This window comes from Homarus americanus, unplaced genomic scaffold, assembly GCF_018991925.1.
Source record: "Homarus americanus isolate GMGI-L3 unplaced genomic scaffold, GMGI_Hamer_2.0 scaffold320, whole genome shotgun sequence".
Taxonomy (NCBI): domain Eukaryota; kingdom Metazoa; phylum Arthropoda; class Malacostraca; order Decapoda; family Nephropidae; genus Homarus; species Homarus americanus.
In genome coordinates this window covers 57662-85293 of record NW_024711225.1, presented here as the reverse complement: position 1 = coordinate 85293, position 27632 = coordinate 57662, and the positions used below count along the sequence as shown (strand labels likewise).

The 27632-nt window shown below is 39.9% G+C and overlaps 1 protein-coding gene and 1 long non-coding RNA gene across 2 annotated transcripts; both read left to right on the top strand.

Moving 5' to 3' along the window:
• The first annotated feature begins 1211 nt into the window (after window positions 1-1211).
• Window positions 1212-25317, top strand: LOC121861301 (adenylosuccinate lyase-like). Its single transcript, XM_042358976.1, is given in 11 exon segments — window positions 1212-1449; window positions 2860-2993; window positions 2995-3058; window positions 3453-3577; window positions 9319-9394; window positions 9397-9478; window positions 17900-18051; window positions 18818-19035; window positions 20640-20820; window positions 24451-24627; window positions 24991-25317. Coding segments are annotated over 11 exon segments (1443 nt in total). The 5' UTR covers window positions 1212-1302; the 3' UTR covers window positions 25078-25317.
• A 637-nt stretch (window positions 25318-25954) lies between these two features.
• On the top strand, window positions 25955-26740 carry LOC121861386. Its single transcript, XR_006088021.1, has 2 exons — window positions 25955-26464; window positions 26495-26740. It is a non-coding gene; the product is annotated as an uncharacterized LOC121861386 (long non-coding RNA).
• Window positions 26741-27632: the final 892 nt, after the last annotated feature.

Below are 27632 nucleotides of genomic sequence, written 5' to 3'. Positions count from 1 at the left end.
TATGACGTGAGGGGCACCATTATGACGTGAGGGGCACTATGACGTGAGGAGCACCACTATGACGTGAGTGGCACCACTATGACGAGGGGCACCACTATGACGAGGGGACCATTATGACGTGGGGCACCACTATGACGTGAGGGGCAATTATGACGTGAGGGGCCCATTATGACGTGAGGAGCACCACTATGACGAGGGGCACCATTATGACGTGAGGGGCACCATTATGACGTGAGGAGCACCACTATGACGTGAGGGGCACCACTATGACGTGAGGAGCACCACTATGACGTGAGGAGCACCACTATGACGAGGGCACCATTATGACGAGGGCACCACTATGACGTGAGGGGCACCATTATGACGTGAGGGGCACCATTATGACGTGAGGCACCATTATGACGTGAGGGGCACCATTATGACGTGAGGGGCACCACTATGACGTGAGGGCACCATTATGACGAGCACCACTAAGACGTGAGGGGCACCACTATGACGTGAGGAGCACCACTATGACGTGAGGGGCACCACTATGACGTGAGGGGCACCACTATGACGTGAGGGGCACCACTATGACGTGAGGGGCACCATTATGACGTGAGGGGCACCACTATGACGTGAGGAGCACCACTATGACGTGAGGAGCACCACTAAGACGAGGGGCACCACTATGACGTGAGGGGCACCACTATGACGTGAGGGGCACCACTATGACGTGAGGGGCACCATTATGACGTGAGGAGCACCACTAAGACGTGAGGGGCACCACTATGACGTGAGGAGCACCACTATGACGTGAGGAGCACCACTAAGACGTGAGGAGCACCACTAAGACGTGAGAGCACAGTGTGTACACCACACTGTTGGGTGGCTGACTGAAACTGAACACCATCACCTCAGGACGCCTCACAAGTGGTCACCATGACAACCACAGCACCACAACACACCTTCACCATACACTGTATTATAATAAACCCAAGTTATATTTATATGAATAAATTATATTTTATTATTGGCGTGTGAGGGTTGACTACTGACCTGCAACACACAAAATATAGACCAATAAACGAAATAAACAATAAATAATTAACTAAATCACTTCATTAACCTTTAACAAATTAAGTTTTATCTATAAATTTTATAAAAAATATAATAATAATGTTTATAAAATTAATGGATTATACAGCAGATGTTTTACCAAGTTTGTTATGGTGAGGTGAACATTCCTGTGTGTGTGTCATCAGAGGAGGGAACAGCTCTCACTGTCAGCAGAGGAGGGAAGAAGCTCTCACTGTCAGGAGGATGGCGTCAGGAGGCAGCAGTCAGGACCACTACAACAGTCCTCTCACCACCAGATACGCCTCACAACAAATGTCTTATAACTTCAGTGATAACAAGAAGTTTATAACATGGCGCAGGTTGTGGGCCATGTTAGCCAAGGCTCAGAAGGTGTGCCATGTTATTACCTTATGTCCTACTACACAGATGTTTGATTTGGTTCATTTCTCCACAGATGTTCTTATAGATTTTGTTCATTTCTCCACAGATGTTCTTATAGATTTTGTTCATTTCTCCACAGATGTTCTTATAACTTTAGTCAATATTTTAAACGAGTGGATATTTTGCCGTGACCGGCCAAGTTTCTACTAACGCTATTTTACCGTGAGTGTGGTCTGATTGGCTAGTCAAATAAAAACCAGGTAAATTTTTACTTAAGGACACGAGTCCCGAGGGGTTGACCAATATGTTTTTCCAGTGTATTTTGGTGAGTTTTAAACGAATCTGACCTTTTTGGGGCAGAAATTGGTAGTTTTGCCCCCAATAATAATGGGGGAGAGCCTGAGAAATCGGGGTTTTTGGTGGAAGAGAAAACGAAAATGAGTTATCTGACCTAACAAAACCTAACCCCCTAGATGGGGGCTCTGACCCGACCCCGGTAGGCCTAGCTTAGACTAACCTAAATGTTTCAGTAGTTTATATCTTTGGGGTTCGCTGTGTCCTAAAGTAAAATAATACCCAAAACAACAATGCACAGAACCTATTAGAACCTAACCTTACTAAACCTAACCTAATCTAACTTAACCTAACTTAACCTAACCTAATCTAACTTAACCTAACTTAACCTAACCTAATCTAATTTAACCTAACTTAACCTAACCTAATCTAACTTAATCTAACTTAACCTAACTTCACCTAACAGCACCTTACCCATCTGGTAAAACTGTACATTACAGCAACCAAAGAATCTGATAAAAAAAAAAAGGTGTTTTTCTGATTTGGTTTTGATGCGATTGGTTCAAATCTGACATTAGTTTTTATCGGAAATCACTGTTTTAATTCCCCCCCCCATAAAAGTTTTGTCTATTGCGTGTTCTTAATTCCCGGTACTTTGTGCTGCTAACTTATGCCATATAACCAAACTAAACCTTACCTAACAACCTAGCCATCCCCGATGTGTTATGCCCCATAATTTATCTTTCTTATGGGGAAAATCGATCCGCTTAACGTCACGTTTTTAGGAACGTAACCCTGACGTTAGGCGAGGACTTACTGTATACTGTACTGTACAATCTCCTGAATGTAATACTTAGCTGTAATAAATTTTTACATCTTTCAACACTTGTGATGGAGGTGTGGTGGGGATCAGTGGGCCTCATGACCTGAAGATGTCTTGAATAAACACAAAATCTGAAGTATTTTTGAGGTACGAGGCTGCTACCAAATATATTAATGGCTAATGAAGAAGTACATAAAGTTTTATTCTCAGCTTCTATTATAATTGATACCTTAATGACCCGGACTAAATTATAACACACACACACCCTACTATGATGAACATTACCACAACTATTATTGCAGGAGTTGGGTCTACCAATCACAGACGACCAGATCAAGGAGATGGACGCCAACGTAGAGAATATAGACTACGAGCGTACCGCTAAGGAGGAGCGAGACGCGCACCACGTCATGGCACACGCCCGGACCTTTGGCGCAGGTGTCCAACAGCGCACCGATCATTCACCTGGGGCCAGCGCTGTGTTATGTCGGGGATAACACCGTAAGATGATATCCTATTGTTAGTGTACAGTATTTACATAATGGCAGGAACAGAACAGTATTTACATAATGGCAGGAACAGAACAGTATTTACATAATGGCAGGAACTGAACAATATTTACATAATGGCAGGAACAGAACAATATTTACATAATGGCAGGAACAGAAAAATTTGATGTCACTGGAGAAAGATAATAATAATAACATTTGTATATAATAAATAAACTCTGTATTTATTGGTATATAAGATGATTACAGTTATGTGTTACAGTTGATTATTGTGGTGTTACAGTAGATACAGTATTGCAAAAGTACTGCAGACATTGTGAGAACACACACACACACACACGCTGAACAAACAAACTAGGACATCATCACACACTCATCTCCCGCAGGACCTGATAGTACTCCGTGATGGGTTCGACATCTTGTTACCCAAAGTGGCTCGTTGTCTCCACCGCCTGGCCAAGTTCTCCCTGGAGCAGAAGGACCAACCCACACTGGGCTTCACTCACCTGCAGTAAGTTCTGTTCTTTGTGTTCCTCTCATACACAGGCACAGTAAAACATCACTATGGCGGACTAATTTGGGGGAGGAGGCGTCACTCATAAGGGGTTGTCCGCCTTAGAGCAAATTTCTCAAAAAAGATCTCTATTAATAAACAAAAATCAAATACAACACCAATGTATCCAATTTTTATGAATGAGATACATGTTTTATAATCCAAATTTATTAAAAAAAGTAATGTGCACAAAAAACTGTACACTTGCCCCCAAAATTGGAAGGGTTCTGTGGCAGTCTTCTGATGTGAAGCCCAAATAACATGCTCCTCATCAATGTCATAAAGGAGCTTCTTCCAGGCATTGATGAGGGTTGTTGCCTTGACTTCTTTGGCAGCAGCAAAATTAGAGAGTTGTACCTGAAGTTGTATAACTTCAAGCTTCTGAGGGTCCTCTGCCCTCTGGTGTCCTCCACCTGATCCTCACTTGTCTCTTCCACTTTATCCAAAGACTTGCGTTTAACAGCCTCTTGGCAGCATAAATAACACCTTGATCCATTGGCTGTATGACAGAGGTGGTGTTGGGTGGCACCTGATCCTTCCATCCCTGCTACACAGTGTTGAGATGTGAGGGAGCATTGTCTAAGAGGATGATAGCCTTCACTTCATCAGCAGGGTTTTTCAGATCTTCCACCTGCTTATGCCTGATCAGCATGTTTGAAAAACCAGTCTGAGGTTATGGCTCCTTTAACCATACATTCTTGAAGTTATAGTAGTGGACAGGAAGCTGTACATAATGTCCTGGATTGCACGAGGTTTCTTGCTCTTTCCAACAACCACAGGTGTAAGCATATGGCTCCCATCACCATTTGTACACAGCAATGCATACTTGTTCCTTGGAAAGTTTCCTCCCAGGCACACTTTTTTCACTTCTAGAGGTTTGTGTATTTCTGTAAAGCTCTGCAATAGAGACCAGTTTCATCTACATTGTACAGTTGACTTAATTGAAGGGTTTCAGCTTCCAGCTAGTCCTTCAACTTTTTCCTAAATGGTTCCACAGCATCAATATCAGCACTGAGCCTCTCGCCACATATTTTCTAATTCACAATATTGTGGCGCCTTCCAAATCTAAATAACCAACCAGCACTAGCACTAGCATCCTTTACATTCATATGTGTTGCTCACCTTGCAGCAGCTGCCTGGATTTCCACACCTCTGGCTACTATTCCACTTGCACGTTGCTGTGTACCATTTATACACTGCCTCTTCCAAGTCCTCATTCTCTTAATGCCAGATTTTTCTTGGTCCACATTAAATTTCAAGGCATATTTGTTCAACTTATCTTTAGATTTTCATATATCCCACGCCGACTGCTTTGAAATTCCGTATTCAGGGCAGATTTTATGAGGGAGCAGCACCTTTTTCTAGCTTTTCAAAAACCTTCAACTTTTTGTTCACTGATAAGGTCTTAGGCTTTACCTTCTCACCATCCTTACAGACACCAAACACTTTCTTAGGGGCTATTGTTATTATCTAATTTGTCAATAATAATGCAAAAATATATGTTACTTCAGCCTACAACACAATCACATTACTGGTTAAGTCAAATAAGTTTCAAAATAAAGTTCAAGACGTCTATATAACAATAAAACACAATCGATGGAGCAGAAGTAATGCTATAATGGGTGACTCTAATTTATGACTGAGCGAGTGATGCATAACCCTTTGTTTACCGGTGTCGGTGGATCACGAGGTTTGTCCGCCTTGCTCCCTTGAAATTTTGGTTTATAGCGCATGTCACTTTACGTCAAATTATGCCCTACACAATTCGTTCCAGAAGGTCGGTCATTAGCTGAAAATTTCGTTCACCGAAACCATTGTTTCAATGGGATTTTGGGTAATTGTTTCCAGCTCACCGAAAATTACATTCAACTAAAAATAAATGCAGTAAAGCACACTTACTTTGAGGTGTGCATGTAGAAGGCTCCTGGTTGATGATGATGATGATGGGAATTGGAAGTGGGAGTGGAGGAGAAGGGAGAAGAGAAGGCAGTGGGGTGGAAGAGAAATCATCCATGCTTTATGCCGCCATTTCACCCATAAAAATTTAAGTTCACTTGGTGTAATTCAAGGTTATTTTCTTTAAATCAACACTGCACTTTACTATATATTGTCAATATGTAAAATAAATTTCAGAATGACCAATATATAATTGTACTATAAGAATGTAAAAATAGTTTATGTTCAAGAGAGTCTCACATAAGATGCTTCCTTCACTGAGCAGAGACACAAACTGACGCCATTCTGGGTGAGTCAAGTGGCTGTTTGGCGCGCTAAAAACTTCTTCCTGTACTTCAATTATGTTAATTAATTGTTAAAATGACTAAAAATTTTGGTATAAGACTTGGAAAATTATTGAATAGTACAACCTTCTTGATATTTACTCAAATGGGAATGAATTTAAGCCGTAAAACCAATTACTGTATTGGCAGACTAATATTCCAGCTGGAGAGCAGGCGAAAGCAGTCAAAAACATATTGACACAATTTCGTAAGGATTTCGTTAACCAAATTTTTGTTTGTTAATCGAGTTGAAGATTCTTATGGAAGGTAATTCGTTAACTGAAATTTCGTTCATTAACCGAGGGATCACTGTACGGTGTATATATATACAGTGGTCCCTCGGTTAACGAACACAATTCGTTCCAGAAGGTCGTTCGTTAACCGAATCCATTGTTTCAAGGGATATTGGGTAATTGGTACCAGCTCACCGAAAAGTACCCCATATATAATTTATATTAAGCAATTTTATATCTACTGTATTTGGCTCATGCATTTGACTCGTGTATTTCCCAACCACAGAGTTTTTCAGCAACCTAACAGATCGCAGGTGGTGAGGGACCACTGTACTTTCCTGTTGTTTAAGCCATATTATACTTGTTGTTTAAGCCATATTATACTTGTTGTTTAAGCAATATTATACTTGTTGTTAAAGGCATATTATACTTGTTGTTTAAGCCATATTATACTTGTTGTTTAAGCCATATTATACTTGTTGTTTAAGCCATATTATACTTGTTGTTTAAGCAATATTATACTTGTTGTTAAAGGCATATTATACTTGTTGTTTAAGCCATATTATACTTGTTGTTTAAGCCATATTATACTTGTTGTTTAGCATATTATAATTGTTGTTAGCCATATTATACTTGTTGTTTAAGCCATATTATACTTGTTGTTTGGGTATATTATACTTGTTGTTTAAGGCATATTATACTTGTTGTTTAAGCCATATTATACTTGTTTAGCCATATTATACTTGTTGTTAAAGCCATATTATACTTGTTGTTTAAGTATTATACTTGTTGTTGCCATATATATTGTTGTTGAAAGCCATACATTTGTTGTTTGCCATATTATACTTGTTGTTAAAGCTCATATTATACTTGTTGTTTAAGCCATATTATACTTGTTGTTTAAGCCATATTATACTTGTTGTTTGCCATATTATACTTTGTTGTTTAAGCCATATTATACCTGTTGTTTAAGCCATATTATACTTGTTGTTTGGGCTCATATTATACTTGTTGTTTAAGCCATATTATACTTTGTTGTTTAGGCTCATATTATACTTGTTAAAGCCATATTATACTTGTTGTTTGGGCTTCATATTATACTTGTTGTTTAAGCCATATTATACTTGTTGTTAAAGGCATATTATACTTGTTGTTTAAGCCTATATTATACTTGTTGTTAAAGCCATATTATACTTGTTGTTAAAGGCATATTTATTTGTTGTTTGCTCATATTATACTTGTTGTTAAGCCATATTATAATTTGTTGTTAAAGGCATATTATACTTGTTGTTTGGGCTCATATTATAATTTGTTGTTGCTCATATTATATTGTTGTTTAGCCATATATACTTGTTGTTTAAGCCATATTATACTTGTTGTTTAAGCCATATTATCTTGTTGTTTAGCCATATTATACTTGTTGTTTGCCATATTATACTTGTTGTTGCTTCATATTATAATTGTTGTTTGAGCCATATTATACTTGTTGTTAAAGCCATATTATACTTGTTGTTTAGGCTTCATATTATACTTGTTGTTTTGCCATATTATACTTGTTGTTAAGGCATATTATACTTGTTGTTTGGGTTTACATTATACTTGTTGTTAAAGCCATATATATACTTGTTGTTAGCCATATTATACTTGTTGTTTACCATATTATACTTGTTGTTAAAGCCATATTATACTTGTTGTTAAAGCCATATTATATTGTTGTTTGCCATATATGTTGTTGTTGCATATTATACTTTGTTTTAAGGCATATTATACTTGTTGTTTAGCCATAATATACTTGTTGTTTGGGTTTACATATAATTTGTTGTTTAAGCAATATTATACTTGTTGTTAAAGGCATATTATACTTGTTGTTTGGGCTTCATATTATGCTTGTTGTTAAAGCCATATTATACTTGTTGTTTAAGCCATATTATACTTGTTGTTAAAGCCATATTATACTTGTTGTTAAAGGCATATTATACTTGTTGTTTGGGCTCATATTATACTTGTTGTTAAAGCCATATTATACTTGTTGTTTGGCCATATTATACTTGTTGTTTAAGCCATATTATACTTGTTGTTAAAGGCATATTATACTTTGTTGTTTACCATATTATACTTGTTGTTAAAGCCATATTATACTTGTTGTTTGTTTCATATTATACTTGTTGTTTAGCTCATATTATACTTTGTTGTTAAAGCCATATTATACTTGTTGTTTAAGCCATATTATACTTGTTGTTTAAGCCATATTATACTTGTTAGCCATATTATACTTGTTGTTTAAGCAATATTATACTTGTTGTTAAGGCATATTATACTTGTTGTTTAAGCCATATTATACTTTGTTGTTGGCTTCATATTATACTTGTTGTTTGGGCTCATATTATACTTGTTGTTTAGCCATTATACTTGTTGCTTGGGCTTCATATTATACTTGTTGTTTAAGCCATATTATACTTGTTGTTTAAGCCATATTATATTTGTTGTTTGGGCTCATATATTTGTTGTTTACTATTATACTTGTTGTTTAGCCATACTATACTTGTTGTTTAAGCTTATATATACTTGTTGTTTGGGTCATATTATACTTTGTTGTTTGCCATATTATATTGTTGTTTAAGCAATAATACTTGTTGTTAACCATATTGTTTTGTTTAGCCATATTATACTTGTTGTTTAGCCATATTATACTTGTTGTTTGGGCATATATACTTGTGTTTGGCCATATTATACTTGTTGTTTAAGCCATATTATACTTGTTGTTTAAGCCATATTATACTTGTTGTTTAAGCCATATTATACTTGTTGTTTAAGCCATATTATACTTGTTGTTTAAGCCATATTATACTTGTTGTTTAAGCAATATTATACTTGTTGTTTAAGCCATATTATACTTGTTGTTTAAGCAATATTATACTTGTTGTTAAAGCCATATTATACTTGTTGTTTAAGCCATATTATACTTGTTGTTTAAGCCATATTATACTTGTTGTTTAAGCCATATTATACTTGTTGTTTAAGCCATATTATACTTGTTGTTTGGGCTCATATTATACTTGTTGTTTAGCCATATTATACTTGTTGTTTGCCATATTATACTTGTTGTTTGCTAATATTATACTTGTTGTTAAAGCTATATTATAATTTGTTGTTGCATATTATACTTGTTGTTTACATATTTGTTGAGGCCAGCACAGCTTACCACAGTGGGTAAGAGGGCCAGTCTGTGGCTGCAGGAGCTGCTGATGGATGAGCGAGCCTTGTCCAGGACCCTGCACGCATCCTACGCTTCAGAGGAGTGAAGGGGACCACTGGCACCCAGGCCTCCTTCCTGCAGCTGTTTGAAGGTGATAGTATAGTTCCTGCCCTGTGTCATGTTTTACCTGTGTCATATTAGTTCCTGCCCTGTGTCATGTCTTACCTGTGTCATATTAGTTCCTGCCCTGTGTCATATTAGTTCCTGCCCTGTGTCATGTCTTACCTGTGTCATATTAGTTCCTGCCCTGTGTCATGTCTTACCTGTGTCATATTAGTTCCTGCCCTGTGTCATGTCTTACCTGTGTCATATTAGTTCCTGCCCTGTGTCATGGTTCACAAATAGGGTGGTGGACGAGTGGAACAAGCTTAGCAACTTTGTAGTAAGTGCTGGAACCCTGGAAAGTTTCAAAAGGAGACTGGATAGATTCATGGATGATAGAGAGTGGTAGTAACTCTCGATAGGAGCTGCCATGCACAGGCCAACCGGCCTATTGCAGACTTCTTATTTTCTTATGTTCTTATGTCTTACCTGTGTCATATTCTCACGTGTGTTTGGGCCGAGGCTCAAACCCTTGACATATTGGCGAGAGTTTAGCACGTTACCACTTTACCAGCAAACCTAATCTAACCTATCACTAACATACGACTAAATTCTCGGGTTACTGTTGATGAGAAACTAAGCTGGGCAAACCACATACAAGCCATTCACAGTAAAGTCAATAAACAGTGCAGTATCTTGTATCACACTTGACAGTCACTCACTCTTACAGCAATGAAATAAATCCACCATGATCTTGTTTACCAACACTAGGTATCAGTGGTGTGCCGTGGCTGCACTGATGAGTCATGCAGAACACCCTCATACATCAGTTATCAAGTAGACAATGGCCTTTCTCTAAATAAGGGTTGTCAAGCTTTTATAAACACCTAAAAAACTATTCTAAAATTAAAATATCTTACCTAAAATTTTGCAGTCAAGAAATATTGACTTATATTGAAATTCAGTCGAGATTTTTGCAGAATTCTTCCGAAACACTGTTATAAAACTTTTCTTTTTTCACCGGCCAACTTTTTTCAAAACGATTTTTCAAATTAAAATTCAAGAGAGATGTGAGGGTGTTTGTTGTGTTCGAGCATTTTGTGAATAAGTTTATATTATCTTAAGAGGATCACTCGACAGATGATGTTGACTATGTTAACACTTGTTTAAATCCTTCATTATATTAAACTAAGAGCTCTTCTATGCTGTTTTTAGCAGAGTATAATACAGTCAGTTCTGATCTAACACGACCAAAGTGTGAGTCGTAGTTACTCAAAAGGTCTTTCTGGAAACGTGCCGCTACTTTTTGTACCGATGAAAACGTTTACAATCAATAAGCTCTATGAATTCATTATCCTTCATAGACTTGAATCTTTCTTTTGTTTTCATCCCTGTCCTGTCCACTAGTAAAAGAAAGTGCTTGGTACTGTGTGTGATGTGATAAATTCTGTTTTTTTTCCTAGAAGCAGATGGTGTCACAATTCTCTGCCACATCTTCCCAGATTCGTCAAACTTGGTTCTCTTATTTCTTCAAGTTTGATACTATTTTTTTTTTAATTTCATTGGAACATAATACAGTAAGTCCTCGCTTAACGTCGTGGTTCCGCTCCTGAAAACCGTGACGCCAACGGAATCAATTTTCCCCATAAGAAATAGATAAAGTACAGGAGTTACGTTCCCCAGCCTCCCTTTGCCCCATAAAATACATTACATACTCACTGATGTAGCAGTTTAAAACCTCCATTTTCTTAGCCAGGCTAATGGTCTTACATTGCTTCTTCACAACACTAGCATCAGTAGCACTTGATTGGCACTTGGAAACCATTTCTAATGGTCACAGTGCAGTATTTATAGGAAAAACACTTAAACACGCACCAACGCTGTGGAAGCCTAACAAAGACTGGGGACGCTATGATGCTCCGGTGGTGAGAGCGTGAAGGCCATGATGAGAGAGGGTGATGCACCGTAAAGAGTAGTCCGTGACGACATTATACCGAATTGGCGGGACGTTGTCCTAATCATGGGTATCTAAAGAGTAGCGATGTTTTAATGAAACAACGTTTTGGGGGGGCAACGTTAAACTAGGACTTACTGCACTATGTCCATAGATTTTGATTGCAATAATATATTCTGCACGCTTGGTCTGATGGCCTCTGCAACGATCACTGACTGAGGCCATGTTAATTTGTTACGGTTGGTATTCCTTGTTTGATGCATTGTATAACTTGTATGATGTATTTTTTATATCACATATAGTTAATACAGAGAAATTAACAGGAATCACCCGCCAGAAATGAGTGTTTCCAGAATTCTTGGTCCAGTGTGTCATATTGTATAACACCATAAAGGTGCAGAAAATTTTGTTGTTGACTGAACATAGCAATGGAGATGAAAACAGCGTCAGGTGCTGATTGTTTAATGTTTACTTGGACACCGTTAAGCTCTCTAGACATAACAGCTGCCCCATCATATGTTTGAGCTCTGTTAACTGCCTCACAACTAAGGGTTCAATAGCCTCAACAGTTCTATCTTTACTGACGTCAACAAATCTGATGAACCTTTCACAAATGGTCCCGCTGGAGTCAACGTGAAGCACAACAGTTGAAAGTTGAGAAAAGCATCTTATATCCGAGGTTTCGTCCGCCAATAGATGCACTCTTCAATTTCCTTTTTAATTTCAGTAAGGGTAACAGAGCTTATTGATTCAATGAGATCATTTTGTATGATAGGGACAATCCTTTTAAAAACAGTGGCAGTTTTGAAGTTTTTCATCAAAATCAGCCAAACAGTCTGCTAACTCAACATAACTCCCACGGTTCTCAGATGATTCACTTTCATCGTGGCTACAAAATGCAATTTCTTTCATCCCCAAGTAGTGTGTCGTCCTGATGAGCCTTTTCAAAATTTCTCACCTTTGCCAACTTCTTCATTGTGCTGGTGAGCAACAACCTTTGCCTGTCAAGCTGCAAATCAATTTTATCTTTTCCAAATGTTTTGCAAGTCAAAAATGCTCCCAAATGGGATACGAATTCCTGGTGACGAGCAACAGCAGTATGCAAGTTATTCAAATCTTCATAACCATGACTTACTGAACTCCAGACTGATACCTTTTGAAAAGAGTAAACATGGCCAACAATAACTACTTCCACACAACCAGCTGACACTATCATATAGTTAACCATTGAATTTTCTAGTAAAACCTTTGTTTTGCTTAAATAGATTTAGGCGTGGAGTCGACTTCCCTATTGATGATTGCTTTTCTCTGTAAAAGTGCACCAACTGAAGCATTTTCTTCTCATTTCACTAAACTCATCGTCGTCACCTAATTTTCACAATCTTGGTTATTCATGATGTTAACAGGGCAGTTTACTATCACTAATTAGTTACTGAACACAACACCAGTCTAGGCCACCAGGCTATGTACTGTACTGCCTATTACCTACTGTTTATGTTTGGCTCGTTGCCATTTAATTAACAATCTAAATTACGACTTCACTTAATATTGAGGCCAAAAATAACTCCAAACCTTTCTGCTCTCGGCCCGGGGACAAAGGTTCCCGGTGTTATGAAAGATTGCATCACGTTTAGCTGCATGTTGGTGCCTGGATGGGAAGACTAACTGCTTGGGTAACGCTGGATATTTCTGCTCATGTTCTATTACTGTACAATTATAATTATTTCTTTAAATGTACCAAAAATACAGAGGCAACACTACAGAGGCATCCCCTGGGTTATGGAAGGTTTGTGTCTTCAAAATTTGTCAGAAGCAAAACAAATTTCCCATCGACTTCCATCATATAATTGGAGATGCTTCCTCAGGAAATATTGTTGGCATAAAGGCGTAGTACAAGCACATTTATGAATGAAAATTAATTTTTTAACACATACATTGATTATTTTATGATATAATGTCATAATATACTAAACACTTGAATTTAACTTACCATAAATGATGTTGAGTGAGGTGAGGTGGTCCAGTCAGAGTCACTGTACAGTGTTGTGCCAACCACCAAGAAATACACACCAAATATATTTTATAATTTGTAATTTTTTCTCATACAGTGGTCCCTCGATTAACGAACACAATTGGTTCCACAGAGTCGGTTGTTAACTGACAATTTCGTTAACTGAATCTATTATTTCAATGGGGTATTGGGTAATTGGTTCCAACTCACAGAAAAAGTATACATACAAAGTACTGTATACCAGTAATAGAATTAACAAAACATTAAATATAAACTAAATACAGTGTTGTACTGTACAGTATACTGTACAATAATAATGGAAAACAGTAGAATACTATATTTTAACTTACTTTGAGGTGTGTTTGTCGATTCCGCAGCTTTGTTTACATATCAAACAGCTGATTGTAGAGGCAGTAGATGATGTCATGCCATATTCTTTACAGAGTGCATTGGTTCTAATGCTTTCTTCATGTTTCATAATAATTTCTGCACTGTATATTATCAATATGTTAACTAAATTTCAGAATGACCAATGATTTTAATATAAAAAATGCAAAAGTATTCAAGAGCACAACTTTCTTGATATTTTCTCCACTGGAAACGAATGTAAACATAGAACCAATTACTGTATTGGCGGACTAGCCGATCAGCTGATGCGCACAACAAAGCGTGTTTCTCGTAAGGCTTTTGGAAGTTTTGTTCGTTAATGGAATTGAAAATCCTTATGGGAGCTAATTTGTTCACCGAAATTTCGTTAAGTGGACCGTTCGTTAATTGAGGGACCGCTGTACTTCCTTGAGATAATGTACAGTATATATCAGGTGCCTACAAGAGAGCTCAGGCTCTCAACTGGCTCAGCCATGTTTATATTGTTGAATTGAATTGAAACAGTTTTTTTTTCCAGAAGAACACAGATACAGAGTGGATAATAATAACAATATTAACATGGCTGAGCTAAAGGAGAACCTGGAGCTCTCTGTAGCAATTTTGATATATACTATATGATTTATCCTAAGCAAGTATTATGTAACATTTGGTATCATCTGGGAAATAAGAAAAGGTGTAAATAAGAATGCATGTTACCACGGTTATATTACTAAGTAATTGAACGGATGACATTATTATTGAGTGTTTTTTTATTATAATACCGGTAAATTTAATATAACATAAATTGTTAAGGGGAATTGAAAAACAAAAATATATTGGGGAGCAGTTCAACATGGGTTTACAGCATTATGGTTAAAGAAGAGGAGAGCTAAGTCAGGATTGTCTAGGTAGGCAATTATGTAAATAAAATGGTAATTTCTTATCTATTCACATGATAATTTCCGATAAAATTGTTTTTGATGGTACAATAAAGGCACAAAATATAGATACAAGAAATATTAATACTTAGACAAAAGATATTTTTAAGAGATGACGAAAGGGTGGTTTAGTCTTAAGGTTGGGATGGTGGGGGTGTTGGTTCCATTAATCTTCACAACAGATATTTTATGGCGTCTGGGACTGAGAGGAGCGAGCGGGGGTGGTCTTAGCAGCTCAGGCGCCTTTAAGTTGGTATCTCTGATTATTCCGAACTGAAATAATTAATGTCAAGCAAGTGATTGATAGATTTGTAAAAGCTCAAAAGGAGTGCTGGCAGTAGGTGCGCAATATCTTCAAATTTTAACATTTTCAATGAGCAAATTTCGCTTGTGATCCGCTTTTCAAGCAGGTCAATGTCCGTGACAACTATCTTTTTGTGCAGTAACCAGAGATTGTGTTTTTGGGCTATCAAGAGGCCCCCCCTATGTGTGACAGGATCAAAGTTGGTAACACTTGATGATCATTCATTCGTGAGAGTGAGGACGTCAGCAACACAAGATAATCGCACTGTTTATTTTGACTTAACAGAATGTATTTGGTATGTATTTCTCCAGTTAAGTTTCAACAGTCAGTTAACTCAAGAATTTAGGGAGAGTTTTGTTCACGCTTGAGGACTGTATTACCAGGTACAGGGTCCAAGTCTCGATGCTTTCTGGTGAAAGATCGTATGTGGGTTTTCTAAGGCTTTAAGGTCAGCTAACATGTATTACCCAGGTCCTAATATGATGTCAATCTTAGTGTTCATAGTTCTCACTGGAAGGAAATGAGATTGAGCATGTAGAGATTACTATTGTCTGCAAATAAGTTTTATTTTTATGAGTGTGCTGGCGTGACTTTATTGCTTATGTACAACAAAACAGTACAGGACCCAGAATGGAAACCTTGGGGGACGCTTAAGATTGCCAGAGAGTTGAGCTTGGTGATTATTATAGCAGACAGGTCAGTTCCTGTTGGACAGATATGAGAAACCAATCAGGGACAGGCCCTCAACGTCAGAATACAAGTTCAAGTTTTGAGAGGAGGATGGTAAGGATCGTATACAGTATCAAAATAGAGAGGTCCAAGAATATACCGACGAACTGACTGTCATCAGCGAATTTAAGATGTCATTAGTAAAGGATAGCAGAGCACTCTCAGCCGACCTTCTAGCTCTAAACTGAACCGAGAGTCTGTAAGGATGTTACTGACACTGCAGAAGGAATTTAGTCAACTATATGCTAGCTTTCTCCAGTATCTTACTGGCTGGGAGACTGATATGGGGCTGTAATTTTGAAGAGAATCTTTTGTCCCCAGATTTTTTATAAGTCAGTGTAACTTTAGCAATTTTTCAGTTTATCCAGAAAGACACCACTAGTGAAGGAGGAGTTACAATGTGTAGGAGAACAGGCAGGGTGGGCTACTTTCTTAATGATGCCTCCATTGGTATATTATTCGCCTGCTGCTGCATCTTTGACATTTTTATGATGCCAGTAATTCATCCACAGACAGATAAGGACAGCTCATTTTGCTGTTTGTTTTGCAGGTTTAAATTCTCAGTGGTGATCAGGAGGTTTCGCAAGATTTTTTGCCAACATTATTAAAATTTCGGCTGAAGTGGTTGGCAATGAGGGTGGTCTGCTATAACCGAATCATTTATCATAAGAGTCGAGTGGGGGCCGAAGGCCGAGCGGTTCTGTTCTGGCCAGGAATTTATGACATTTCAGGTTTTCTTTTACTGTCACCTGATGCTGATTGGAGCTTATCGGTGGCAATAGCCGTGCATCTGGCATTTCAACTGCTTGAGCATCAGCTTGGATAAGATGATCAAAGCAAGTATTGAAGATGCAAGAAGTTGCAGCTGTTCACGCGTAGGTTGTCGGAGGCATAGACAAGATCCCAGTTAGTATTCAGTTAGGTTGTTTTTAAAAAGGACATGTTGTCGGTGTAGAAGTCTCTGTATTGTACTGAGACTCTACTAGGCCTTTTCAGGTCTTGTGGTTGTTTTTATACATGGCAAAACTGGGAAGTGATCTGAGATATTATTATAAATAATTCCACTTGCATATTGTTAGAGTGTTGCTAGTCCAGATATGACCTATCAGGCAGAGTGTTACCTAGTGCGTGGTCGGCTATAGTGTGAAGAAGAGTTTAGAATGACAGGTAGCAAGAAGGTCTAATACTGAGGCAAGGTTAGTTTCTTGCCTTAATAGATCAAGGTTGAAATATCCTGTAATGTTGCAAAGTTTCCTCTGAACTTATATGATAAAGATAAGCTCCAGTAACTCTTACTTCAAGAAAGCTGCACTTGCTAGTGTAACTTCTGAAGATCATCTACGAGATATTTTGCCCAACATATAGGGCGACACCACCACTGTAAGTCGCGGACATGTTGATGCAGGTCTATTATGTCAGGAATGGTATAATAACATCGTTAGTGAGTTTATCCTAGAACCAAGAAGCACAGGTCAAATTCTAGCAAGAAGAAAATTGATCTAAAGTAAGATCAGATGAAGGGAATACTGCTGATGTTATGGCTAATTACACAGAAGGAACGGGAGGTGTAGAGAGTAGAACTAAACTGTAGAGTCAGAAAGTGGCTAGTTACAGTTTGGGTTGGTGTGAACTCAAAGTGAGTTTGACAGGCATCAGGATCACTATGAGGGAGTATTGGTCGCACACCATGGATAAAGGGGTGTAACACATACCCGTTACACATCTAAGGAACAACACCAGCATCATCAGTGTAGGAATATTGGTACTGATTAAGGAACAATAAGAACTCAGGGCCTGAGGTGTGAAAAAGGAAGGTCAAAGAAAGTTATAATAGTGGGGTAACGTACTCACAAGTGCTGCAACCAACAGAATTAAGATGACCGGTACTGTTGAGGGTGACTCCCAGATAGAGTGGGAGGTGCGCCTGTCACTTGGTCATGGTTGTTGTTTCCCACTGCAGAGGGTGGATGTGTAATACCGAAGTTGGCCGACGGGGACCTCAGGTGATCTGTGTTATTCTGGCTAAATAAACTGTTTCAATATTAATAACACTAACCTAACCAAACACTTACCTAACACTAACCAAACACTAACCTAACCAAATCAACCTAACCAAACACTAACCTAACCTACAACAATATAATAGTAAATCATCTTGTGTGCTGTAGGTGATCACGAGAAGGTCAAGAGGCTGGACTCCCTGGTGACAAAGATGGCCGGCTTTGACAAGTCGTACCCAGTGTGTGGTCAGACCTACAGCCGCAAGGTGGACGTAGAATGTCTTAATGTGTTGGGTTCACTTGGTGCAACAGCTCATAAGGTGAGTGTGTCTAAAGTGTGTGGTGAGGGTGTGTGTAGTGTGTAGTGAGGGTGTGTGTAGTGTGTGGTGATGGTGTGTGTGGTGAGGGTGTGTGTAGTGTGTAGTGATGGTGTGTGTAGTGTGACCCACATCGGTGCTGGGGGGGGGGAATATAATACAGTACTTGTACAGTACTACTCTCTGAAGATTTGGAGATAATGTGTTGTCTGGTGACTGCTGCCATATGTGAAAGTCCCTGTTGATGATTTGATTTTTTTCCTTCATTACACACAAATTGTAGGTCTCAAGTGTTTCTCTTACTATTGACCTACACAAACATATATTGTTTCTCACTATTGATCATTTTTATTTATTTTTTTAATTATGGTTACTATAATTATCACATTTTATTTTATTAAAATTTTTATATATATATTTTATTTTTATTTTTAATAACAATAATTATATATATACAGATATATATATTATTATTATTATATTATTATTATTATTATTTATTATTATTGTTGTTGTTATTATAATTATATTTTTGCCCCCAAGCTCCCATGTGGGTCAGTGACCTGTTTGGGTGGCTAATGCTCTAAAAAAAGAAACACTTGAGACCCTACAATTGTGTGTAAATGAGGCAGAAAGTCAGATCATCAACCTGGGACTTGGTCACATATGGCAGCAGGGTCTACCATTAGACAACACATTATGCTTCTAATATCTTCCTCCCTGTTTGGTAGCTGCTCTCCTATTGTACATTCATGTTATCACTCTTCAGATTTGCACTGACATACGACTCTTGGCCAGTATGAAGGAACTGGAGGAACCCTTTGAAACGAGTCAGATTGGGTCAAGTGCCATGCCTTACAAGCGCAACCCGATGCGCAGTGAGCGGTGTTGCTCCTTGGCACGCTTCCTCATGGCTCTACCGGCCAACGCCCTCAACACCTCGGCGACCCAGTGGATGGAACGCACTCTAGACGATAGTGCTAACAGGTGATGACTTTTTATTTTTTTTCCTTCCCCTTTACCTCTCAATACAGTTGGAGTAGAAAGAATCTGGGCTCAACCAGAAGCTTCATCTTTCCTATTGGTGTTTTGTCTTTGTTCTGCTCCCTTGGGTCGTCAGACCTTTGTATTAATATTGGTTTATTTATATAGTGCTGCTTAATATTTTCTTTATTTATTTAGTTATTTATTTTTTATACTGCGGTGGAGTTAGTGAGCCCGCTGAGGTCCCTGTGTAGCTATGGCAGTACAGTATATTCTCGATTTAAAGGAATCCAGTATAACAAATTCTCAAATTAGCGGGAGGAATTTTTTCCGTTATTTTTCGCTCAATTTAGTGAACTAGTTCGCTAAATTGAGTTATAATTCCGTTAATACATTCACCCATACGGAGACACCTCAGACACATGATGTGTACGGAGACACCTCAGACACATGATGTGTACGGAGACACCTCAGACACATGATGTGTACGGAGACACCTCAGACACATGATGTGTACAGAGACACCTCAGACACATGATGTGTACAGAGACACCTCAGACACATGATGTGTACGGAGACACCTCAGACACATGATGTGTACGGAGACACCTCAGACACATGATGTGTACGGAGACACCTCAGACACATGATGTGTACAGAGACACCTCAGACACATGATGTGTACGGAGACACCTCAGACACATGATGTGTACGGAGACACCTCAGACACATGATGTGTACGGAGACACCTCAGACACATGATGTGTACAGAGACACCTCAGACACATGATGTGTACGGAGACACCTCAGACACATGATGTGTACATACAAACATTATTCAAGGCTTACCTTAAACTATGGGGTTCGGTGTTTGTTTGAATTTGTTCTATAATTTGCCAACTTTGTTCCAATTGCTAGCTGCCATCTGTTAACTTTATCCCACACACCACTTCCTTTCTGAGACTTATGGCATGATGTCCAAGTACAGTTGACCAAGAGGGAGCAACACACACGGTGGTGGCAGGACACAGACTGAGTGGATGTAAACAAACCCCATACACCGAGTGGCATGTTTGGCGCAGAATTTAACAGAATCTCGCTTGATTTAGTGAACTAATTCGCTAAATTGAGCAAAAATAAAGAAAAGTTCGATTTAGCTGAAATTTTGAAAAGGTCAGGTTAAATTGAGAAAATACTGTAGTAGTAGTGGTAGACATGGTGGTGTAGTAGTATTGGTAGACATGGTAGTAGTATTAGTAGTAGTGGTAGACATGGTAGTAGTATTAGTAGTAGTAGCGATCAGAACAAACTGTGTGATGTTGATGGGGGAATTCAGCTGGATATCCTCTGTGTAACTTTATCATGGTTGTATTAATCAGACCAACATTATTCTTCCCAAGACACATTCTCCATTTCATGTTCCCAGACCTGCTGCAGGAGCTCTGGGTGGTGATGTGTACTGATAGTTGCTTATGTATTAGGATAGTTAATATTAAGGTAAATAAATGGTGGCGAAGGTGTGGCTATTGGGGGAGGCTGGAGGCCACGTGGTAGACATGGTAGTAGTATTAGTAGTACTGTAGTAGTAACTCAAGTTAACATTACAGACGCATAAGCCTGGCAGAATCGTTCCTGGTGGCAGACAGTGTCCTCACCACCCTGCAGAACATTATGGAAGGTCTCGTCGTCTACCCCAGAGTGATCAGTCGACACATCGCTCAGGAGCTTCCGTTCATGGCCTCGGAGAACGTCATCATGGCTATGGTCAAGGCTGGGGGTAATCGACAGGTAAGAGTCCGACTAATTTATGTTTTATACACCAGTACTTGTCGACAAAGCTTACAGCGCCCTCCTTCAATCCATAAACAGTGTGTGTGCCTAATGTCTGTGCGATCAGAACAAACTGTGTGATGTTGATGGGGGAATTCAGCTGGATATCCTCTGTGTAACTTTATCATGGTTGTATTAATCAGACCAACATTATTCTTCCCAAGACACATTCTCCATTTCATGTTCCCAGACCTGCTGCAGGAGCTCTGGGTGGTGATGTGTACTGACCTGCTGCAGGAGCTCTGGGTGGTGATGTGTACTGACCTGCTGCAGGAGCTCTGGGTGGTGATGTGTACTGACCTACTGCAGGAGCTCTGGGTGGTGATGTGTACTGACCTGCTGCAGGAGCTCTGGGTGGTGATGTGTACTGACCTACTGCAGGAGCTCTGGGTGGTGATGTGTACTGACCTGTTGCAGGAGCCTGGGCAGGATGTGTACTGACCTGCTGCAGGAGCTCTGGGTGGTGATGGGTACTGACCTGCTGCAGGAGCCTGGGTGGTGGTGTGTACTGACCTGCTGCAGGAGCCTGGGTGGTGATGTACTGGGACCCGGCTGCAGGAGCTCTGGGTAGGAGATGTGTACTGACCTGCTGCAGGAGCTCTGGGTGGTGGTGTGTAATTTGTATCTCATGTAGGAGCCTGGGGTGGTGGTGGCACTGACCTGCTGCAGGAGCCTGGGTGGTGGTGTGTACTGACCTGCTGCAGGAGCTCTGGGTGGTGGGTGTGTACTGACCCTGCTGCAGGAGCTCTGGGTGGTGGTGTACTGGACCCGCGCTGCAGGAGCCTGGGTGTGATGTACTGACCTGCTGCAGGAGCCTTGCAGATGTACTGGACCTGGCTGCAGGAGCCTGGGTGGTGGTGTGTACTCTGTGGTCTCAAGGCAGGAGCTCTGGGTGGTGGTGTACTGACCTGCTGCAGGAGCTCTGGGTGGTGGTGTGTACTCTGTGGTCCTGCTGCAGGAGCTCTGGGTGGTGGTGTGTACTCTGTGGTCCTGCTGCAGGAGCTCTGGGTGGTGGTGTGTACTCTGTGGTCTTGCTGCAGGAGCTCTGGGTGGTGGTGTGTACTCTGTGGTCCTGCTGCAGGAGCTCTTGGTGGTGATGTGTACTCTGTGGTCTTGCTGCAGGAGCTCTGGGTGGTGGTGTGTACTCTGTGGTCTTGCTCAACACTGGACTCATTGGTACTGATTGTGTTTTCCTCCTTTGAATGCATGGAAGCATTAATAATTCTTCACCACCAAGTTATTAGAAATGCTGTTGTGTATCATCCTGGTCACCCAGGTACAGATCGGGAATTCATGGATCAATTTGGTTTGTTTCTTGAGACTTTCTCAGGAAGGAATGGGTGACCATTTATATGTGCTCACTTTAATTATTGTTTTGACAACCCATCTCTGAAACCTTTTTCTATTGACTTGGAAATTCTCGATAAAACTTTTTTTGTCAATCTTGTGTCGTGTCCAACACATCCTCCTGGACACACACTAGGCCTAGTTTTGTCTCTTGTTGACTGTGATTGTGTATTAGCTGTTGCAGTTGACCTGATAGATCCAGCAATCTCTGACTGAAGTTTGGTTACTTTTGGTTTTAATGTCCCAGTTATTGTCCAGAGGTCACCAAGAGAATTACAGTACAAGATGACTCTATGGTATGACTCCTCTTTAAGTAGGCAGCTACCAAACAAGGAGGTACTACCGCCTGGGAAGATATTGGAGGCATAATGTGTTGTCTAATGGTAGACCCTGCTGCCATATGTGACCAAGTCCCAGGTTGATGATCTGACTTTCTGCCTCATTTACACACAATTGTAGGGTCTCAATAAATATAACTGTACTCACTCATGATATGTTCTATTCTTTCTATTTTATTCTCCTATGTTATCAGTTGACATTAGTATTAAAGTGGGGCCTTCTCAGATGGGTCCCACTGGTCGGGAAGGTTGTGGACCCCAGGGCCAACCTGATCATCATCAAACTACTGGGGCCTCAACTGACGTCACTCCTTCACCTTCTGTTTCCTTCATGTTGTCAAGCAAAGATCTGGCCTCATGCTGGATAACCATAAGGCTCACAGGGGCATTGTGTTGATTCTGGTCCTCCATCCACATTGCCAGCATCTTTTCCACCTTCTCTATCACAGTGCTTCTAGTCCGAGTCATCTTAGTAGCACTCAGAGAAGAACCACTTCCAGCATTAACCTTAATCTTGTCAGCGTTGGTCTGGATAGTACACACTGTTGTAGGGGTTACACCAAGCACAGCGGCTATGTCCACTGCACGTTCCCCTTTTTCAAATCGGATTAATACATCCATTTTCGTAGCCAGGGTAATGGTCTTACGTTGCCTCTTCACTACACGAGCATCAGTAGCACTTGCTGGGTGCTTGGAAACCATTTCTAATGGCTATAGTACAGTTTTAGAGCAACAGCACTTAAGCACACACAAATGATGTGAAGTCGTAACAGAGGCTGGCTTGGCGTCGCTTGGGGACGCTGTGACGTTCCACAAGTGAGGGCAGCGTGCAGAGCCGAGAGAGCGTAGTGCGGCCAGACAAGAGCGGGTGATGCACCGTAGAAAGTAGTCCGTGACGATGCAAAATGATGTCGTATCGGATCACCGGGACATTAAACGAATTTTTGGTCTTTAAAGTTCAGCGACATAGTACCGAAACAATGTTAAGCGAGACGATTTTAAGCGAGAACTTGCTGTCCTCAAATTAATTGCTGTCTTATACGGATTCAAGCAATGCAAGATATATTTTTCTACGTTAAGTCAGTAATATTTTTTAAGGAAACAATAATTACTCCCATGCACCACACATCTCTACCTTCACTTGTAAGCCTACCCACATGCCGCCACTCGGCCAATCCGCACACTGGTTCTTTGTTGATCGTAAACCCGACATCATATAGCTCCACTATTATCGGTCAGTATCGAACATTGTACTTATCATTGGTGTTTTTTTCTTATACACAGTGAGAGGACAGCATTGACATTTAAATTGATCTGTGTTTTACTGGCTGAAATTATATTTTCTGTGTTTTCGTGACTAAGGTGCTCGACTGTTGTTTTGAAAATGTGAGAAGTGTCGGCCGCACTTATTGATTTTGTTATCATCATTCACTCAGTTTTTTGTGACTGTGAAGTGAGCAGTGTAACTTTAAAACTGTCTGGGAAGGCCAAGACAACTGTGTGTCTGAGGTGAAGCTCGACATTGTGAAGCAGCATGAGACTCCCCAGAGGCTGTGTGGGACTCAGAGTAATGTCTCCACTCCACCTACAAGACTCCCCTTAGCCTCGAAGGGGACATGTGTTGTCGGTGATACGTGTGTGTTTGGGGACTGGCTGAGAACGTATCCCATTGTACCTGTTTAGTCCTGGACAAATATGTTAGGATGCTGATAGTGACTCCTGGTACTGTACTTGTTGTTGTGTTTACTACAGTAGTTGTAAGTCAGGGGTTGAGCAGATGTAATGGTGTAGATGATGCTGAGGCTATTTGATTTACCTCATTCAATACTTACCTAAATATTGTTAATACTGAACAGCACTGTGTCCTACTGCAGTACATAACGGTTGTTTTATCTCATGCTAGGAGTGCCACGAGGAGATCCGGGTCCTGAGTCAGGCGGCAGGGAACAACGTCAAGCAGGAGGGCGGTGAAAACGACCTGGTAGAGAGGATCAAGGCCGCCCCTTACTTCACTCCCATACACGACCACATTGATGACCTCCTCGACCCAGCCACCTTTATTGGACGAGCTCCCCAGCAGGTGAGTCTGCTCTTAACCCACCACCACCAGCCACCTACTTGTGGGTTATAACTGTTAACATTATCATCTACTTGTGGGTTATAACTGTTAACATTATCATCTGCTTGTGGGTTATAACTGTTAACATTATCATCTACTTGTGGGTTATAACTGTTAACATTATCATCTACTTGTGGGTCATATCATATCGTGTTTGTCTTACACTTGGTCAACTCTGCTTTTCATTATAAATTATACCAGAACAACAACATTGTATAATATCATATCATAAACATCAGAGCCGCACCTGACCCCCAAGCAGACCAACACTGTCCACACCTGTTTATTTTTACAGTATTTTATTTATTAATTTATTTTTTACAGGTGGAGGAGTTTATCAAGGAGGAAGTCGAACCTGTATTGAAGAAGTATGAGGGACAACTGGGTGGTACTGTGTCTCTCTCCATTTAGATTATGTTGTTAATACTACCACACAGTGTACTGTACTGTACTGGTAGGTTGCGTAATACAGTATGCTGGTATATTGTGTAATACAGTATACAGGTAGATTGAGTAATGCAGTATACAGTACTGTACTGTACTGGTAGGTTGCGTAATACAGTATGCTGGTATATTGTGTAATACAGTATACAGGTAGATTGAGTAATGCAGTATACAGTACTGTACTGTACTGGTAGGTTGCGTAATAAAAGTATATAATGCTTTATAGTGTACATTAAGTATAGATGACTTGTTATATAACAGTTAATAAATGTCAGTGCCATTATTTCATACATTATTGTTTCAGAATGTCTCTTCAGGTCACAAATTATACAGTGTATAATAATTTGTGTACTGACTGATTATAAGGATATTTCTTTTCATTATAATACAGGGTGAGAGAGCCAGTTCTTGGTGTGGGTGAGAGAGCCAGTTCTTGGTGTGTGGGTGTGGGAGAGCCTGGGGTTCTTGTGTGGGGTGAGAGGAGCCTGTCTCTTTGGTGTGGGGTGAGAGTCAGTCTTTGGTGGTGGGAGAGCCAGTTCTGGTGTGTGGGGTGGGAGAGCCTGCCCTTGGTGTGGGTGGGAGAGCCAGTTCCAGGGGTGGGAGACCAGTTCCTAGGGTGTGGCTGGGGAGAGCCAGTTCCTGGTGTGGGTGGGAGCCTGGGGTTCTTAGGGTGTGGCTGGGAGGAGCCAGTTCTCAGTGGTGGGAGAGCCTGGGTTCTTGTGTGGAGAGCCAGTTCCTGGTGGGGCGGGAGAGCCAGTTCTGGTGTGGGTGGGAGAGCCAGTTCTGGGTGTGGGGTGGGAGAGCCAGTTCTTGGTGTGGGGTGAGAGAGCCTTTGGGTTCTTGGTGTGGTTGGGAGAGCCAGTTCTTGGTGTGGTGGGAGAGCCAGTTCTGGTGGGTGGGAGAGCCAGTTCTTGGTGTGGGTGAGAGAGCCAGTTCTTAGGTGTGGGTGGGAGAGCCAGTTCTTGGTGTGGGTGAGAGAGCCAGTTCTTAGGTGTGGGTGGGAGAGCCAGTTCTTGGTGTGGGTGAGAGAGCCAGTTCTTGGTGTGGGTGGGAGAGCCAGTTCTTAGGTGTGGTTGGGAGAGCCAGTTCCCAGTCTAAGACAACCTTGATTGTTTCCTCCATTAGCTAAGTCAACAATTATGTTATTGTTCCGGAATTGTAACTCAACAATTTAGGACTGTGTGAAATAAATGATACACAATAATAGAGAAGGAAGTTCACCTCCATCATCAACAACACATTCGGATAACTTGTGGATAAACTACTTTGTAATACATCTTCATTACTGTAACTTTGTTAGATTTTTCATAATAAATGTTTAAAATGAAGCAGATTATGTGTAATGAATTGTTTGGTTAGGTCAGGTCAGGTAAGGTTAAGTTAGGTTAGGTCAGGTCAGGTAAGGTTAAGTTAGGTTAGGTTAGTTTTGACTGTTATCATTATGTTTTGTTGCCAGACATAAGAGGGTTTGTTGTGGTGTGTCAGGATGGCTGTACTGGTCCATCTTATCACTGAGTGCCTTATGTGTAGTATCTCTCTCTCTCTCTCTCTCTCTCTCTCTCTCTCTCTCTCTCTCTCTCATGCTGTTATTTGTGGTAATATTTAATAAACTACTCTGTTTTATCATTAATTATTAGTTGTAATTTCCCTTCAATTTTAGAATGTTAAGTAGACATGTTGACGATAATTTTTTTTTTTACTATTTGTGACCAGTGGTTAGGTACTTATATCCCCACTCAATGGTTTAATACTGTATACACTACACAATGGTTTAATACTGTATACACTACACAATGGTTTAATACTGTATACACTACACAATGGTTTAATACTGTATACACTACACAATGGTTTAATACTGTATACACTACACAATGGTTTAATACTGTATACACTACACAATGGTTTAATACAGTATACACTACACAATGGTTTAATACTGTATACACTACACAATGGTTTAATACTGTATACACTACACAATAGTTTAATACTGTATACACTACACAATGGTTTAATACTGTATACACTACACAATAGTTTAATACTGTATACACTACACAATAGTTTAATACTGTATACACTACACAATGGTTTAATACTGTAATCCACTACACAATAGTTTAATACTATATACACTACACAATAGTTTAATACAGTATACACTACACAATAGTTTAATACTGTATACACTACACAATGGTTTAATACTGTATACACTACACAATGGTTTAATACTGTATACACTACACAATAGTTTAATACTGTATACACTACACAATAGTTTAATACTGTATACACTACACAATGGTTTAATACTGTATACACTACACAATGGTTTAATACAGTATACACTACACAATAGTTTAATACTGTATACACTACGCAATGGTTTAATACTGTATACACTACACAATGGTTTAATACTGTATACACTACACAATAGTTTAATACTGTATACACTACACAATAGTTTAATACTGTATACACTACACAATGGTTTAATACTGTATACACTACAC